Raw genomic sequence first — 17,398 nt, forward strand, 5'->3', positions numbered from 1 at the left:
TTTTTTTTTTTTTTTTTTTTGATGCTTATTTATTTTGAGAGAGAGAGAGAGACAAAGACAGAGAGTGAGCATGAGCAGAGGAGGGACAAAGAGGGAGAGAGGAGAGAGGAGAGAGGATCCCAAGCAGGCTCTTTGCCGTTAGCACAGAATCCAGTGCGGGGCTCAATCACACAAACCTTGAGATCATGCGTGACCTGAGCCAAAATCAAGAGGTGGATGCTCAACCGACCGAGGCACCCGGGCACCCCAGGGAAATTCTTTTTACAGTGCTCCTGCGGATTCTGTCTTGCAGTCAGCTCCTTATTTAGATTATTCTAAAAGTAGAAGAATAATAGTTTACTAATTTCCTCAATCATTCTTTTGAGTTAATTGATAAACACTTGTCAAGCAGGTAGAACACAGAAGGCGCTATGGCAGATGGTAGGAAAACAGAGGGTTATAATAATATGAGTTACATTCACTGAGTGCTCAGTATACATCAGGCCGAGTGCTTATCATGGATTATTTCATTCAATTAACAACATTCCAGGAGGTACATGCTATTGACAGGTCCATTTTACAGATGAGGAAATCGAGACACAGAGAGGTGAATAACTTTTTAAAGTCCTCACAGCTAGTAAATGTGGCTCAAGGGTCTGCACCCTTGATCACCTTAAGCCAGTCCCCGCCTTCAGCAAGCCCCTCACCTGCCATGAAGTGGGGGTAACACTGAAATTACCATAAGAGGAGGCAGAATGAAACAAGTGTTAAATTCAGACACAATGACAAGGGCGGGGGAAGGAGCCACGGATGGGATGACAGGGTTGGACTCTAGAGTATTTTCCTTCTTTTGAGAATCGGCTAAACGAGCGTGACATTCCCCAGCAAATCCTTTTTTTTTTTTTTTTTTAAATCCTTGAATGGAGCTGTAAAGAATCCATAAGAGTCAGCTCATCTGACCACAAGTGGAGACCCAGAGTCTGTCCTAACACAGATCTTTCTTTGAGGTATGACATGAAACAAGCGCTCGCCCAGGGACCAAGAAAGAGAGCTGGCTAGTTCCACCTTTCAGTTTCTAAAACCTCTCACTTTCGCAGTGTGCTCTGGTGGGAGTCAGGTCAGCCTGGAAAGTGGTCGGACAAGAAAGTGCAGATCCTGTGTTTTCTTTCCATTCTGTGCCTGTGATTGATTCACCAAAAGACTGATGTGCAGGAGCAGAAGAAAGCTGTCAGTCAATTTGGAAGCCAAAGAGCAAACTAAATAAGTCTGAATTATGGTCACTGAAGTTATTGTCCTATATCACAAAAGTTCTGTGCTAGTGTCTCAAAAACAGTGTGCAAACCGTAGCAAAAACAGTGTCTTAACCCCACGGTGATCTCAATTCTTCAAGGATGACAGGCTCTGTGGTTCCAAAGAAACGAAATGGTTAAGTGAGACACTTTCTGTTTTGAAGAGATGTGAAATGATGTATAGGACTTCTTTTCGTTTCTTCTTTTTTAATCCTAAAGATTTAGCCCCTCCTAAAAATGTATTTTGGCTTTCATCAATTTTTAAAATTTATGGTACACATATTTGATAGTATTATAAATATACATATATCTCCTCCACGAGTAACTGCCTTAACAAGTTTAAATTACCTATTTTGGCCCAATTTGAAAGAAGAGGGGCGCCTGAGTGGCTCAGTGGGTCAAGTGTCTGACTTTGGTTCAGGTCATGATCTAGCAGTTCATGGGTTCAAGCCCAGTGTCGGGTTTTGTGCTAACAGGTCAGAGCCTAGAGCCTGCTTTGGATTCTGTCTCTCCCTCTCTCTCTGCTCCTCCCCAACTCATGCTCTGTCCCTCTCTGTCTCTCAAAAATAAATAAATGTTGAAAAAAAATTTTAATAAAAAATAAAGGAAGAAGAAAGGAGAGACTTAAGATTTGCATGTTAAAATTTTGATTGTAGGGTGCCTGGGTGGCTCAGTCGGTTAAGTGTCCAACTTCGGCTCAGGTCATGATCTCATGGTTCATGGGTTTGAGCCCCGCGTCGGGCTCTGTGCTGACAGCTCAGAGCCTGGAGCCTGTTTCAGATTCTGTGTCTCCCTCTCTCTCTGACCCTCCCCTGATCACACTGTCTGTCTGTCTCTCTCTCAGAAATAAAGAAAACATTTTAAAAAATTATAAAAAATAAAATAAAATAAATAAAACTTCTGATTGCAAATCAGAATTTTTCTTCAGATTTTTCTTTTTTCTTCTAAGTTGACAGCAATCTCAATGTATATATAAGCACAATAACGGAGTTGTATTTCTTTCCAAATAAGTAACTCAGGTGAAATACTATTGCCCACATCTAATTTTGATACCGTAAATCAATGCTTTTATGGTATGTACAAACTTAAAGCATGAAATTAAAAATAAAAAGGTTGTTTCCCTCCTCCTCCTCCCCGTAAGCCGGACAAAAACCAAAGACAAGGCAGTCACCCTTGGGAACATTTCACAAGCTAAAAGTAGCAACGGGAATATAAACCCAGGGAGATGCTGATTTGGAGGCTTTAATATGATCGTGGTGGCAAGGTCAGCTGAGGGTCCCCCAAAGATTCCTGCCCCAGCCTCCTCCCCAGAACACGGTTGTCGCTAGAAGGAAGCTGCTGCAGATGGAGGCTTTACTCGCCAGGACCCCTGCGTCTAAGAGGGGTCACGGGCCTGGTCTTTGCCAATGCAGTGTGAGCGAAAGAAATGGGTGTCACTTCTGGGCTAAGAGGAGTTAAGAATTAGGACGTGTGTCTTCACTCTCATGGTTGCTCAGTACCTTCCGGAAGCTGAGAACTACAGGACCTGGACGGGGACCGATGCACCAGGGCGCTGGAGCCTGGGTTCTGAGTGACCATGGGAAACACACCTGCCCATCTGGAACACCTACATCCGCTGTCACGGGAACCAGAAGAAACCTTGCCCGTTAAACCACCGGCACGCTGTAGTTGGTTTGTTACAGAGGAGAGCACTACTCTGACCGTTATATTCCAAGGTGCTCAGACGAGGGGCTGGAGGAGGCAGTAAAGGCTTATTAGTGAGTAAGGATGCACACTAGGAAAGAAATACCTTGTTTTCTTCTATGGAAAACTCTTTAGCACACGGATTGTAAATGCAAATACCTAGAACACTAGGCAAGGAGTGCAATACTAGTGTAATTAACACCTTAGCAGCAGTTGGAATGCAACAGGCAGCTCTAAGCACTTGTACAAACTCACTCACTTCTCACAAATTTGTTAGGTAAGCTATTAATATAACCCCCATTCTGCAGATGAGGAAACTGGGGCCCACCGGAGTTAAGTAATTTGCTTAAGGTTATGCAGCTAGTAAGTGGCAGACGCAGGCCTCAAGGCCAAGCGGCCCAGCTCGAGACTTGCTGGTTCACCACACTATACACACACCCCGCCCGACGTGAGCAGAAAACATGGCCAGACCGGGGCTGAAGCAGTTACTGAGACCATGCCCCATCTGAAGGGGTCTGCTGTTCACCTGATGATTTCCACGTGTACGGGAGATCTTCCCATCTTTCAGGAAAAGCCAGAAATCCAGATTTTTATGCACCGTTTCCAGATTTTAAATTGTTTCCATTTTGTTTTAACCCTCTGCAGCCCAAACAAAGTGTGGCAACAGACTGCGTGTAGCCCAGGGCCAGCCACCTGCCTCCTCGGCTTTCTGGGCAGCTGTCTCCTAGGACCCTGCAGTCTTCTGCTTGCGCAAAGGCCCTGGGGAATTCTGGGTCTGGGAGCCAGAAGGAGAGTCAACTGTGCAAACAACAGCTCCTTCAGGCCCATTGATATGAATAATTAATTTCTGTTTCCTCACTGCCAGCCCACAAAGGTTACCCCCAAGCCCAGCATTCAGGAAGCATCTCTGCCCCCTTCTGAGACAATGAGGACTGTCACGGGGGAGCCTGGGGATGTTCGGGGAGCCCCATAATGAAGTGTGGAGTGGTGGCCTGCGCTCAAAGGGAGCTGGTGGATACCGGGAAGGGCCTGTGTGTGTGCACCCTGCCTGGCAGCCTTGGGAGAGCCATCAGAGCATCCGAAGAGGCTCATTAGAGCCTGACCCTCCTGTCGCTTTCACAGCTGTCAGCGGGAGAGGGCTCTGAATTCCTCAAGATGCTTTATAATAAAACAAAAAGGCACAATTATGCAGCCAAACTGGAGGCAAGGCAGCTGCATACAAAGCAGGACTCTCTCCACAATAGGGCCGCAGCCTCAGCCCGCCAGCACGGAGCCTCACCTTGCTCCCCAGGCTGGGCTGTGAGACCCCGTAATTGGATGCTCCGCTGCTCCAGCTCTTGGATTATTCAAACCGCAGGATTTCCAGAAGCCTCGGGTTTCAGTTAAGGATATGCCCAGGCAACAAGAGGAGCCATAGACCATTTTTCACCCCTGTCATCTCCTTCAGCAACGCATATGGCCAAAACACATCTCTTACTGTGTGTCAGGTACTTTTCTACATGCTTCATATATTAAGTCATTTAATGCTTACACCAACTTTGGTATTGATGTCGTATTATTATCACCTTCAGTCTACAGATCCGGACACTGAGGCAGAAAAAATTTAAGTTAGCTCAAGGCTGCATGACAGTACGTGGCAGAACTAGGCTTTGAACGCAGGCAATGCAGTCCCAGAAAGTGTGCTCTTGACCATCACACCTGGGGCGGTTTGCATTTACACAGAGCTTACTGTACGCCAGGCCCTGCGTGTTTTCTGTATATTATTTCATTTAATCTCTACAACACCAGGTGAGATTTATTCATCTCCATTGTAGAGAAAAGAGGTTTATGCAAACGCAAAGTGTCTTGGTCAAGGGCACAAAATAACAAGTGGTCTACAGACTGGATCCAAAGCCAGGCTTCTGACCCAAAGCCAGGCTCTTAACCATTACTTGGTACAGAGTAGCAGTTCATCTAACTTACTGGTGTTTATAAAGTTTAGGCCTGGAAAACCATGTAGTCTAATCCCCTTGTTTTAAGGTGAGGAGATGTAGCCTAGAGAGATTAAGAGTTAGTGGGTTCTTGGGGGAGCCTGGCTACCTCCTTTGGTAGAGCATGCGACTCTTGACCTCGGGGTTATGAGTTCAAGCCCCATGTTGGGTAAAGAGTTTACTTAAAAAAAAAAAAAAAGAAAGTTAGTTGTAATATATACTTCTAATAAACACTCAGCCTGGAAAAACCATTTCATTATAGTCAGGTGGTCCCCAAATTACAGATTGGTAATTTCAAACTTTTGCTTACAAATCTGTTCTTTATGGCCTAAAAAATCATTGTAGGTATATTTCAGAGAGTGGGTCTCAAAAATGTGAAAAACGGTGTTAGAAATGGGAAAATAATAAGTACAATAATACAGCAGCATTGTGCTAGGGACAGGGAGACTAGAATTTTAAAAAGTGGTCCATTTCTAACACACATACACTTTAAGGGGTTAGAATCCAGTGGGGGAGACAGAGAGGCAAACCTATTTAAACCATATTATAACTGCTCAAATGAGCGTGTGTGCAAAGTGCAGGGAAGAACCCTGTGGTTAACCCTGGGCTGGTCTTCCAAAAGCCAATCACAGTCTCCTTCTCTCTTTAAGGCTCTTTACAACAGAAGCTGAAGGGCTGAAATCCCTGATCCCCCCACGTGATGTTGGCCAATAGCACGAAAGCAGCAGTTGCTAGGTAGGGTTTGGTGGGGGGAGCTTTTTAAAGGGACAGCCAGTGCAACAGCTACAGTCCTCTGCACCCTACTCCGTCTTTGAAACATGAGCACACATCTGGTGATGCAGCAGATTAGTTTTTAACCATGAAACAACAAGCAAAAGGACAAACACTTTTCCGCCAAATAACGGAGAGTCTGGGCCCCTGAGAGCGCTGTTGAGCTATCCCAGAAAGCCCGGCCTCTGGAGTTCTTGGGATTGGAGGCAAACAAAGCCCTATCTGGTCAGGTCACTGTATTAGTTTCTATTGCTGCTAACAAATGATCACAAATTTCATGGCTTAAAATGATACCAGTTTACTATCTATAGATGAGAAGTGTGACAGGCCCGGTCACCGGACTAAAGTCAAGGATTCCTTTCTGGAGGCTCTAGAAGACAATTAGTTTCCTTGCCTTTTCCAGCTTCTAGAGTCTGCTCATGCTGCTTGGCTCAAGGTCCCCTTCCCTCCTCTTCAAAGTCAGCCAACAGTGGGTTGAGTCCTTATCATACTGCATCACTCTGCCTTCTTCTACCTCCTTCTTCCACTTTGAAGACCTTTGTTACACCACTGGGCCCACCTGGATAATCCACGATTCTCTCCCCACGGCAAGGTCTTTAATTCGATCACATTTGCAAGGTTTCCTTCTGCCATGTAAGAGAACAGACTCCTAGGTTCCAGGGATTGGGACGTGGACATCCTTGGGGGCCGTTATTCTGCATGTCACAGTCATTGTGGCACAGTTTTCTCTTATCTGCAGACAAACGCACTCCTGACACCCAGCTCTTGGGTCTGCCTAGAAAAGCAGGGGAGGTTTCACAGAGGAAGTACGTCCTAGATGAGACCTGAGGGATGAACAGTAATTTGTCATATAGACAAATATGGAAAGGGCATTCCAGGGAAAGGGAACGGCACATGCAGAAGAATAAGGATGCAGCGTATGTTTTGAAACTGCGAGCAGCTCAGGATTGCTGGAGCATGAAGTCTATGCGTGCGGGGGCAGGGGGTGGGGGCGATTACAAATGGCTGGACACATTTGCATCTAAGAAGCTCAGATTTACTTTGTAGGTGGCAGAGAGTCACTGAAGAATGCAAGCAGAGGGTGCATAATTAGACTTAGGGGCGTGAGCCATCCCTCTGGCTTTAATGTAGAAGGTAACTGGGGGCTGAAGAAAGGATGAGGCTGGAGGCAGAACCGTCGGTTAGTGCGCTGCTTCAGATCAGGGGCATTGAAATGAAAGTTAGATATTCACGAACATTATTTGAGTGCCTCCTATATGCCAGGGCACTGTGACACTCTGAGGTTACCGAGGCAAATATGACACAGGTCACAACCAGGGTGCCTCTCACCACGCCAACCACAATCCCAAGGCAGGAAGGAGAGGCGCTCATGGAACTCAAGTTTGGGATCCTCTGCCCTCTTGTTCCAAGTCCTGAAAACACAGATGGGGGTGGGGTGTGGCCCAGGGGGAATTCCAAAGGGCCCTGGGCCATCTCGATGATGGGGAAGCAACTGAAGAAGGTCCTTTCCTGTGCGTATCTCACCCAAGCCTGGCCTACGTATTTTAATATATGCCGATTTTTAATGTTTATTTATTTATTTACTTATTTCGAGAGAGAGAGCACAAGCAGGGGAGGGGCACAGAGATCATTACCTGAGCTGAAATCAAGTTAGACGCTTAACCAACTGAGCCATGCAGGCGTGCCTGGCCTAGTTATTTTATTTCATTTTATTATTTTTTAAGCTTATTTATTTATTTCGAGAGAGACAGAGAGTGGAAGCAGTGCGGGGACAGAGAAAGCAGGGGACAGAGGATCCGAAGCAGGCACCACGCTGACAGCAGAGAGCCCGCCGTGGGGCTGGAACCCACAAACCGTGAGATCATGACCTGAGCCGAAGTCAGACCCTTACCTGAATGAGCCCCTGACAGGCGCCCCTGACAACGATTTTATATCGTTGCTGGTGGTGAGTTAGAAAAGGAAATGGTGTGGTCAGAGGAAAAGCCTGGACCCAACAGTCCCTCCCCCGCACCGACAGAAGTGGTCTGGAATTAGAGACAAGGGATGGTTGCACCACTTTGTGAATATATGAAAAACCCACAACTGTGCCCTTCAAAGGGGTGAATTTTATACTATGTGAATTATCTCTCCATAAAAATAATTAATTTTTTAAGTAGGAGAAGAAAATAACCCCAGCACCTCGCCCTAAGGGGACCCGGCTTGTTAGTTAACTGGCCAGAGTCTCAGCTTTCCTCATCTGCAAAATGAGAATAGTAGTACTTACAGAAGGTAAAGAACAGTAGACTGTGCTGAATATTAATGTAACTGTGTAGGTTAAACACTTAACATAGGGCCTTGCAGGTAGTAGTTGCTAAATATATTCTAGTTCTTTTACTAAGTGCCGATAACATTTTTAAAACGATCATTTTCTGGGCAGCCGCAGGATGTGACGTGAGCTCAAGGCAAGCCCCCCTCAGACGGTCTTTTCTCAGGCAGACTAGAGCAGGGATCAGACGGGAAGACAGCAGCATGAACCGAAACCCATGCTCCTGTGGAAAGACTGCAGATTTACTCTGGAGCTGTGCGGTGCAGAAACAGCGAGCGACACTTGCGTGGCACAAATACAGCTACACGCAGTGGTGGTCAAGAAAGTCAGGTGGGCACGGAGATTCCTGCTTATAATTCTGGTTGGGAGCACAAACTCGTCCGGTTTCCAAAACAGCCACGTCTGCCGTGACACCTGGGCCAGTCCACGTGGCTACAAGGCAGCCCTGATGTTGAGACATGACCCACGCCCCACTGTCCTCACTCCGGCTCCTCAAAACCACAGTGAGCCAAGAACAAACCTTATACAACCGGCATTTTCTAGCACAGTGCCAAGGCAGGGGATTTATTTTTTCACTGAACTTCTCACTTGTGATGTTCCAAAGTCAACCAAGTATTCGTCGAGCGCCTGCCCTGTGCCCAGCCCCGTGAAGGGTATTGTGAAGGAGGAAAAAAAAGCGTAAGCCACGATCCCTGCTTTCAAGGAGGCAGCTAACCTCTGAGTGTGAAAGCTACACTTCACAGTAAACATAGAAAAGGCATTGTGCCTTGCACAGGGCAGTGGTCCAGTCATTATTTGTCCCGTTGGGTCAATGAATTAATAGAGGGCACAATAATAAGACAATTGTGTGAGTGTGGGGCTCACTCTAGGAACCACAAGATGGGTTGGAGTAGTTGGAAAAGGCTTGTGCCAGAGGCTGCTAGTTGCCTACTCAATATCAATTCTTCCATTTTTCCTTGTAACAGAGACCCTTTTTTATTTGAGGTGGCCATATGCCCAGATAAAATACTACATCTCCCAGCCTCCCTTGTAGCTAGAGGTGGCTAATGAGATCTAAATAGAAATGGTTAGGAGAGGCTAACAGGGAAGTGCCTTAAAAGGCAGACCAACAGTTGCCACTCAGTCCTTCCTCCCTTTCTTCTAATTCTCATCTGAAATGTGACTGCAATGGCTGGATTTTCAGCAGCTATTTTGGACCATGAGGCAACCTTGAGACAGAAAAGCATAAATATAAAAGAAGCCCAAATTCTGATGATCGTGGAGTCACCATTCTCTCCTTGGACTGCTTACTTTCTGGCATTCTTTTACTTGAGAGAGAAATAAACCTCTATCTTGCTTAAGCTACTAGTAGTTTTGGGTTTTGTCATATGCAGCAAACCCCTATCTTAACCAACACAAGCTACCATGGAAAGAAACAGGCTTTGAAGGAAGGGTTGGCTTTGTGACTGGATTTAAGTGGGCATGGAAGGGCATCTCAAAAGCCGGACAGAGCCCAGGAAAAGGCACTGGCGGTAATGAGCATTAGCTGAAAGCAAGTGGGTAGGGAGTAAGAGATCAAGAGAAGCCAGATGACAGGTTTTTCGATGTCAGGGAAAACAGGGATTAACTGGGGAAAGACCAGGGACCACAAAGGAGCAAGAAAGCTTGTCTCCCCCCAAAGGAGCAAAACGCCCGTGGACCTGGGGTAAGGAAGGAGAGAAAGAGGCAGACAAGAGGTTGGGGAACTTCATTACACAGAGAGACAGGAATGTGAGCTGTGGCCTGCACTTAGAGCAATACCACCACCATCTAACCCTCAGGTTATGTGCTCGGCTTCTGTGCCCGGCCCTGTGCTATGTACTTGTCACACACTTATCCCCTTTATGCTTCACGAGTCATTGACGTAGTTCAACCACCATCACCCGCATTTGGCAGACAAGGGACCCGAGGCTGAGAGAGTCAGTAACTCAGCCAATGTAACCCTGCAAGCTGGCTTACATCAGCCCCACTTTTCAGATGGGGAATGTGTTTGTACCATTGTTTCAAAGCCGGAAAAATATGTCAAGATCCTGATTTTCAAACCTAAAGATCCAGGGTCAAGTATAGAACCAATTGCTTTGTGAATAGTCTCTTAACCAGAAGAAAAACAAATAGAGGAAAAGAAAAGTTTTGAGGCTTGGTTGTATTTACTATGCGTGTGCGGAGGAGGAAGGCTCGTTAAACAAAGCCACCCACACCCTCTGGCTGGCTGGAGAGTGAGTGCTCCTCAGGTGGAGTGCTCAGCCAGTGGGGGTGGGGGTGATGGAGGAGAGAAGCAAGCTTTGAAAGCCAAGTGGCGCCATGTCAACTCCACTTACAAATGAATTACAGCCAAAGACCAGCTCATGTGTCTCAGATAGTGTTTTAATATCTCTCCACAACAGGGAACAGAAAAAAAATTACTCTATCACAGCTAAGGCCGAAAATGCAACACTTTGAATTAAGTTATTCAGACACATCTACTGAACACAAGGAATTCTTCCCGGAGCAAAAATCTCATTAGTCACTCACGGGCAGGGGAAAAAACCCATCAGGTTACAAATGATCTAGGTAACCGGAGTACCGAATAGGAAGTGCATTTCCCATGCAGATTAAAAATAAAAAGTCTCCTTTGGCAGAATCTGACGGTAGGGCCTCCCAAGTACAGAACTCTAGAATTCTACAGCTGGCCCAGGACAGCACTAAGGGCTGGAAGTTAAAGAGTGCTGTTTTTGTAAGACCAAGTTCAAGAGGATTCCATCACGAACTGTGACTCTGGGTAAATTTCTTTACCTCTCCCAGCCTCAGCTCTTTACCTATAAAATGGCAGTAGTAGTTTTCACCCACCGAGATGACTGTGAGGCTAAACGCGATTGTCTACTGCTTCTGTTACCACGACTTTGATGGAATTTATGTCCTTAGAGTTCTCTGCTTAAAATTCCAGGAAAGAAAAGGCCGTAGGACAATGGAAAGAGCCTTGTCCTGGCTCATAGGCCCAGCTTTGAGGGTCATGAGCATGTGACCTTGAGGTTACCTTTAGGTCTCCAGGGCTCTGTCTGAAGAAAGGCAGCAAGTAGACCTACCTTAAGATCCCTACCGTAAGTGACTCTTGAATGTCACTAAGATTTAGATGAACAGTCCTTAGTCATTCATTTCAGGATTTACAAAGTTCTTTTTCTTTTTAATGTTCATTTATTTTTAAGAGAGAGAGAGGCAGACACAGTGTGAGTGGGGGAGAGGCAGAGAAAGAGGGAGCCACAGAATCCAAAGCAGGCAGACTCCAGGCTCTGAGCTGTCAGCACAGAGCCTGATGTGGGGTTCAAACTCATGAACCGTGAGATTGTGACCTGAGCCAAAGTCAGATGCTTAACCGACTGAGCCACCCAGGTGCCTCAGGATTTACCAAGTTCTGCTGGAAAGTTGTTGCTTTATCTAAAAACTTACGGTTTCTACCTTTGGAGCCAAAGAGCCAGTGAGGATCTTAAAGGCGGGTCACCAACTTTTGCGTTCTTGGCCCTTAACACGGTCCTGACATGAAGACCTCAATAAGTTCTTGTTATGTGGAACAGATGAATGGACAAATGAATAAATTTCAAGGACCTGCAAAAATAGAGACCGCCTGCCCTCCACTGGGCAAAGTAAAAGTACTAATGACATTTACTTTGTCATCTGACCTACAAGCAGAATATCGGGTAAATAGTTTCTGCCAGTCAGAAGGATGCCTGACTCTGAGAAGCCACCTTTGGGCTTTGCTAGAAGAGGTTACTTTGGTCCCCGAGGAGTGCGCCTCTGGTACTGGCGATGCCACAGCCTACAGAAGAGATGCACGAGCTCAGACAGAAGCACGTCAACACGAAAGGGAAAACACAGTTGTGTCCGCCCAAGAGTGCCCGGCTGAAGAGAGGAGATCTAAATCCAGCAGAGGGTCTCCTCACCAGTGAGGTCGAATCTACCCAGAAGCCCCAGGGGTGGGCAGCAGCCCTCATGGTTGACCCCAGCAGCAGAGGGCCCCCCGTGGGGTCTGCTGGGGACTTGCGTGATAGAGGAAATAATGATAACACACACAGACACATGTATGCACTTGATGCTCGCTGTGTGCCAGGGGCTTTGCTAAACTCTTCAAACGTCTTCCTGTATTTAATTTTCATAACTGCCCTGAGAGGTAGGTGCTATTACTGAGGCAGTATAGCTTGGTGTTTGTTTGAAAGCAAGGACTCAGGAAGTCAGACTGCTTGGATTCAAATCCTAAGTGTCACTTATAAGCTGAGTGACCTTAGGCAGGGCTATTGAGGCTCTCTGGGCCTTACGATTCTCATTTGTAAAATGGAAATAATAAGACCGCCTGTCTTATGAAGCTGTTGTGAGACACAAATGAGTACATACATGTAAAATGCTTAGAACAAGCGCTGGCACAGAGTAAGCCGTCAGCAAGTGTTTGCTTTCCCTGTCATTCCTACCTAATAGAGACAGGCGGCTCGCCCGTGGCCTCACAACTGGTGAGGGGCAGAGTAGGGACACCCAGGCCTGTCTTCAGAGCACACCTGACCCAACACGAATAATTCTAGTTCTGCAACCCTCACCCCAATTCACACCACCACGCTGATCCGTGTCATCATGGCCTGTCTTCGTCAGTACAAACCCAGGCTGCAAGGTGCTAGAAGGAAGATACTAAAAGAACTGGCACTCAAACTTAAACTCTGGTTTGGCTACCATGTGTAGAAATAGACCCATATGCGTCTTTGTCTGGCAATCTGCCTCTCACCTAAGAGAACTTTTCCAAGGAGAGGGCCACCTCTGCCTCTCTGCCTCTCATGTGGCGCTGTCTCCTTGACACCCTGAGGCTGAACAGCCCGATAAAACCGAACTTCGGTTAAGGATCTCGGATTACAAATAATGGGCACGATTGCTGGTGGAGGTGAAACATAAGGGTCAGTCCAGCAAGAGAGCCTCGTGAGCCAAGACACTGCCCTGGGTCCTGCCCTGCTCCTGGGAGGCGCTAGAAAGAGCCAGAGCCTTGCTAGAAAAAGTACGTGCATCACAGAAAACCAAACCATCTGTGATTCCCATCTGGGAATGAAAGAATCTTTGAGCGTCTCAAAGAAAATGCTCCGTAGTCATGGTTAGTCCACACTATGCATGTGTACCATGTGTCGAGACGTGTTCAAATCCCTTTAGAAACAAAATGCCATTTATTCCTCATGTCAACAGTATGATGTAAGCAGTGTTTATCAGTCCCATTTCACAGATATGGAAACTGAGACACAGAAAATTCAAATAACTTCCCCCAAGCGCACACGAGTAGTCTAGCTTCAAAGCCCATAGTCCTTATCAGTACTTTCAAAACTTTTTGTCCAATCCACAGCGAGAAATACATTCTACATCAGGACCCAGTATACACTCACACATTTATCCATCACTGAAACAAAGTTTTAAAACAGAATAATGCTCACCAAAACCATGTGCAATGCACTCCCACATTTTCTCTTCTATTCCATCCCATTAAAAAAATATATCATTCAACAAATATTTATGGAACACCTGATACGTGTGAGATACTGTTCTAGGCTTTGGGGCTTGACGTCAGTGGATAAAAGATAAAAATCCTTGCCCTCAAGGATGCGGAGAAAGAGGAACACTTTTGTCCTGCTGGTGGGAATGCAAACTGGTGCAGCCACTCTGGAAGACAGTATGGAGGTTCCTCAAAAAATTAAAAATAGAACTATCCTACGATTCAGCAATTGTACTACTAGGAATTTATCCAAAGGATACAAAAATGCTGATTCAAAGGGGGCACGTGCCCTTTGTTTATAGCAGCACTATCAATAGCCAAAGTATGGAAAGAGCCATAATGTCCACCGACTGACAAATGCATAAAGAAGATGTGGTATATCTACACAATGGAATATTACTCTGCAATCAAAAAGAATGAAATCTTACCATTCGCAACAACATGGATGGAACTAGAGTGCACTACACTAAGCGAAATAAGTCAGTCAGAGAAAGGTAAATATCATATGATTTCACTCATACATGGAATTTAAGATACGAAACAGATGAATATAGGGGAAGGAAGCAAAACTAAGCAAAACAGGGAAGGGGGGCAAAACGTAAGAGACTCTTAAATACAGAGAACAGAGTTGCTGGAGGGGTGTTGGGTGAGGGATGGGCATTAAGGAGGGCACTTGTTGGGATGAGCACTGAGAGTTATACGTAAGCCAAGAATCACTAAACTCTACTCCTGAAACCATTACTACACTATATGTTAACTAACGTGGATTTAAATTAAAAACAAAAATCCTTGTCCTCTTGGACCTTGCCTTTTACTGGAGAGAGAGGGAAAAAGATCAACACACAAAATCGTAGCATCTGAAGTGGTAATTTGGTGAGCTATATGAGGAAAAATAAAGCAGGGACAGCCAAGGGTGGACAAGGAAGGCCACTCGTTGCCTTCATTCCCCACTACACTGATTCCAGCGTGCTATCACCCACCGTGTGAAAACCCCTGCCCCTTAATCCCTCCTTTCCAGTGCCTTTCTGTCTGAAGGCTCTTTCTCCTAGATCGTGTGCACATGCGCACGTTTGTGACTGTGCGCACGTGTGTATATGTGTATAGGCGTGCGTGTACGTGTTTGCATGCACGTATGCACGTGCTTGTCCACCCCCAAGCACCTCCTCATCTGGGGAGGTTTGGGAGGAAGGCTCCCCCATACGCAGCCGCCCAGGGGTTCCATCCACACGCTGGCCCTGCAGAGGGCCCTGGAAGGGGCCTGAACTACCACCCAGGCACCACTAGCCGGAAGTCATGATGTGCCAGACATGTGTCCTGCAGCTGGAGTCTTCAATCCAGGGAAGAAAGAATCTTTTAATCATTGGTCCACCCAGAGGGGGCACCTTTTGTAATTCATTAGGCCAGGGGGAATGCTAATTCCTAATCTGCGTCAAGAGGCTCTGCGTGCTAGAATGCCCTTAAGGAGAGAGGAGATGGCACACAGAAATAAAAATAACTCCCTGGAGAAAATCCAGTGCACTGGGCACACCTGGAGGGGTGATTGATGTGGGTCCCCAGGAAGATGGGACTGGAGCCAGCTCTGAAGCAGCTCTGGGCACTTGGGTAGCCTCTGTTGAGTATTTGGAACTTGACACTAGAGTAAAATCTTCAGACTCGTAAGTTAAAGGGGCACATAAAAATATTACTAGCACGGGCAGCAAAAGCATTGCCTGTGGGAGAAGCAGCCAAACTCTGCTAATGAATAAGTGTAATTGATCACAACAGATGACTTGATGGACCTTCCAAATGTGCTTTTAGCAAAGTGGACAGTTTTTCATTCAAATGCAAACTCACCCAGATAAGATCTAATAATGGAGATTTTGGAACAATACCAGCATCAGTGATTTCTCTCTCTCTCTCTCTTTCTCCTTCACTGAGCAGGAAAGCATCTTAAGTTCTTGGTTACAACTTGACCCAACTAGACATCAATTTATGCTTTCCCTGTGGCTGAAGAGACCCTGACAGCTCCAGGGGCAGCAAAGGGGCAGTCACAGGCCACCCTACATCCCTATCTGTCCTTTCCTCCTTAGCCCCATTACCACTCCCTGACCTGTGAGGAGCTGGGTGGCTGGAAGACACTCAATACGTAAATAAGAAACATTTATTGAGTGCTTACTATGTGCAAGGCACCATATTGACTGCCACAAGGGCATTCAAAGATTGGCTAGGACTAGGTACTGTCCTCAAACTAGAAGGCAACAACAACTGACAGAAAGCCTGAGTGGAGGTCTCAGCTCACTTCAACAAGCACTTAATCTTTCTGAGCTTCTGTTTTCTCCTTTGTCAAACGAAGACATTGCACTAGACATGATCTCTGGGCACTCGGCCAGCTTCAAAACTATCATTCTAGGCCCTCTCCTTCCCAATCAGGCTCCTAGGCTCCTAGGCAGCTAGCTGACAGATCTAGGAAGGGGGCAGCCAGCAAAGGGAGGGGGCAGTGAGGATTCTGTACCTTTCCCTGGGTGAGAGGATGTCTCAGTTTGGCCAGAATATAAAATACAGGCTGGAGAAGGTGACAGATAATTCAGAAAATTAAATAGAAGATTCAGACTTTCACGTTAAGGAATGTAGGGGAAATGGGGAGACTCTGGAGTTTGTGCAGAGAAAGGTACTATCACGTGATGGAAAGGAATCTGACCAACCCGTGGAAGATGAGTTCGAGGGAGGGAGGACCCTCATGTTACAACATCAGAGCATAAAGGTTGAGGCCTGAAGTGGAAGATTCCTCCCATGGTCTAGCCACCACGCATCTAGCACTATTCCATCACCCCCTGCCATCGCCATAAGGCTTATTTTCATAAACTCGCCCGAGGCGAAATCATGTTGCACAATCTTTTTGTTTTCAGTTCCACAAGTGGTTTCAAGGTAAACAGATAAATTTTATCTCCCTTTTCCCCCAAGTGCCTACGGTGAAACAGAATCAACAAGGTATGCCGGGGAGGGGTGCAGGCAGGGGGGAAGCGCCCCCGGGATGCGCGAGGGGTGCGCCTACCTGCAGAGAAGCCGTCCTCGTGGTCCGAGCTGTTGTGGCTGCAGTCACTGCCCCTCTCGGGCGAGCTGTGACTGGGCGAGTCCCGCTCCGGCACCCGCAGGAACCTCTTGGGCCGCCACGGGGGGAGGTGCTCGCGAGCCCCGCGCGGGGGTTGCTCCTCCGCCGCCAGGGGCGAGCTCCGCCCGTCCTTGGCCTCCGCCTCCAGCTGCTCCAGGTCGCGGCTCCGGCGCTGCTGCCGCCGGCCCCCGGGGATCAGGTGCATCCAGCGATGGGGGCTGCCTGCCCGCGCTGGCTTTTCGGCCTCGTCCCGGGTCCCGAGCCGGCAGGGGGGCACGAGCAAGTGGCCGAGGACGAATTTCTCGTTCAAATCCACCATCTCGAAGTCGTGGTCACTACCGTTGCCCCCATCATCTGTGACTGAGGCGTCCGGCTCGCCCTCCTCGGAGCCCCGCCCCGCGCGAGTCCCGGAGGACAGCTCCTTTCCCTGGGCGCTGGGGACCGTGTCATCGGGGTCGGGTGGCGCGCAGTCCTCCCGTGGTCTGAAGAGGAGGCGAGGCTGCAGCAGATGCTGGTGGATGGCGGCGGTCAAGCTGCGCACGGCGCTCCCTGCCCCCGCCGCCCCGGGCCAAGTGGGAAGGTCGCGGCACGCGTAGGGAGTCCCGGCCTTGGAGGCCACCTCAGGGTCAGGGCGCCAGGGGCCCGGGGGGTCTCCGCCCCCGCCCGNCCGAGGTCCCGCTTGGCCCCGGCCAGGGCCGCCTGCAGGTAGGAGACTTTGAACTTCTCCTCAGCCAACACCTGTTGCAGCCGCTTCAGGTTGAGTTTGCAGCGCTCCAGCTCGTGCTCCATGTCCAGCACAGAGTCCAG

At 47.5% G+C, this 17,398-nt stretch overlaps 1 protein-coding gene and 1 long non-coding RNA gene across 2 annotated transcripts in view; one reads left to right on the forward strand and one right to left on the reverse strand.

Annotated features, from left to right (window-relative positions):
- ABR (ABR activator of RhoGEF and GTPase) overlaps positions 1–17,392 on the reverse strand; it is a 186,533-nt gene extending 169,141 nt beyond the window's left edge. The window contains 2 exon segments of the mRNA XM_077749651.1: positions 16,535–17,258; positions 17,261–17,392. Coding sequence (XP_077605777.1) covers positions 16,535–17,258; positions 17,261–17,380 — 844 coding nt within the window. The 5' untranslated portion in view covers positions 17,381–17,392.
- LOC144219616 (uncharacterized) overlaps positions 16,440–17,398 on the forward strand; it is a 7,764-nt gene continuing 6,805 nt past the window's right edge. The window contains exon 1 of the long non-coding RNA XR_013331472.1: positions 16,440–16,470. This is a non-coding gene — a long non-coding RNA (uncharacterized LOC144219616). The remainder of the gene's footprint in view (positions 16,471–17,398) is intronic.

Source organism: Crocuta crocuta, unplaced genomic scaffold (genome assembly GCF_008692635.1).
Source record: "Crocuta crocuta isolate KB4526 unplaced genomic scaffold, BGI_CrCroc_1.0 scaffold149, whole genome shotgun sequence".
Taxonomy (NCBI): domain Eukaryota; kingdom Metazoa; phylum Chordata; class Mammalia; order Carnivora; family Hyaenidae; genus Crocuta; species Crocuta crocuta.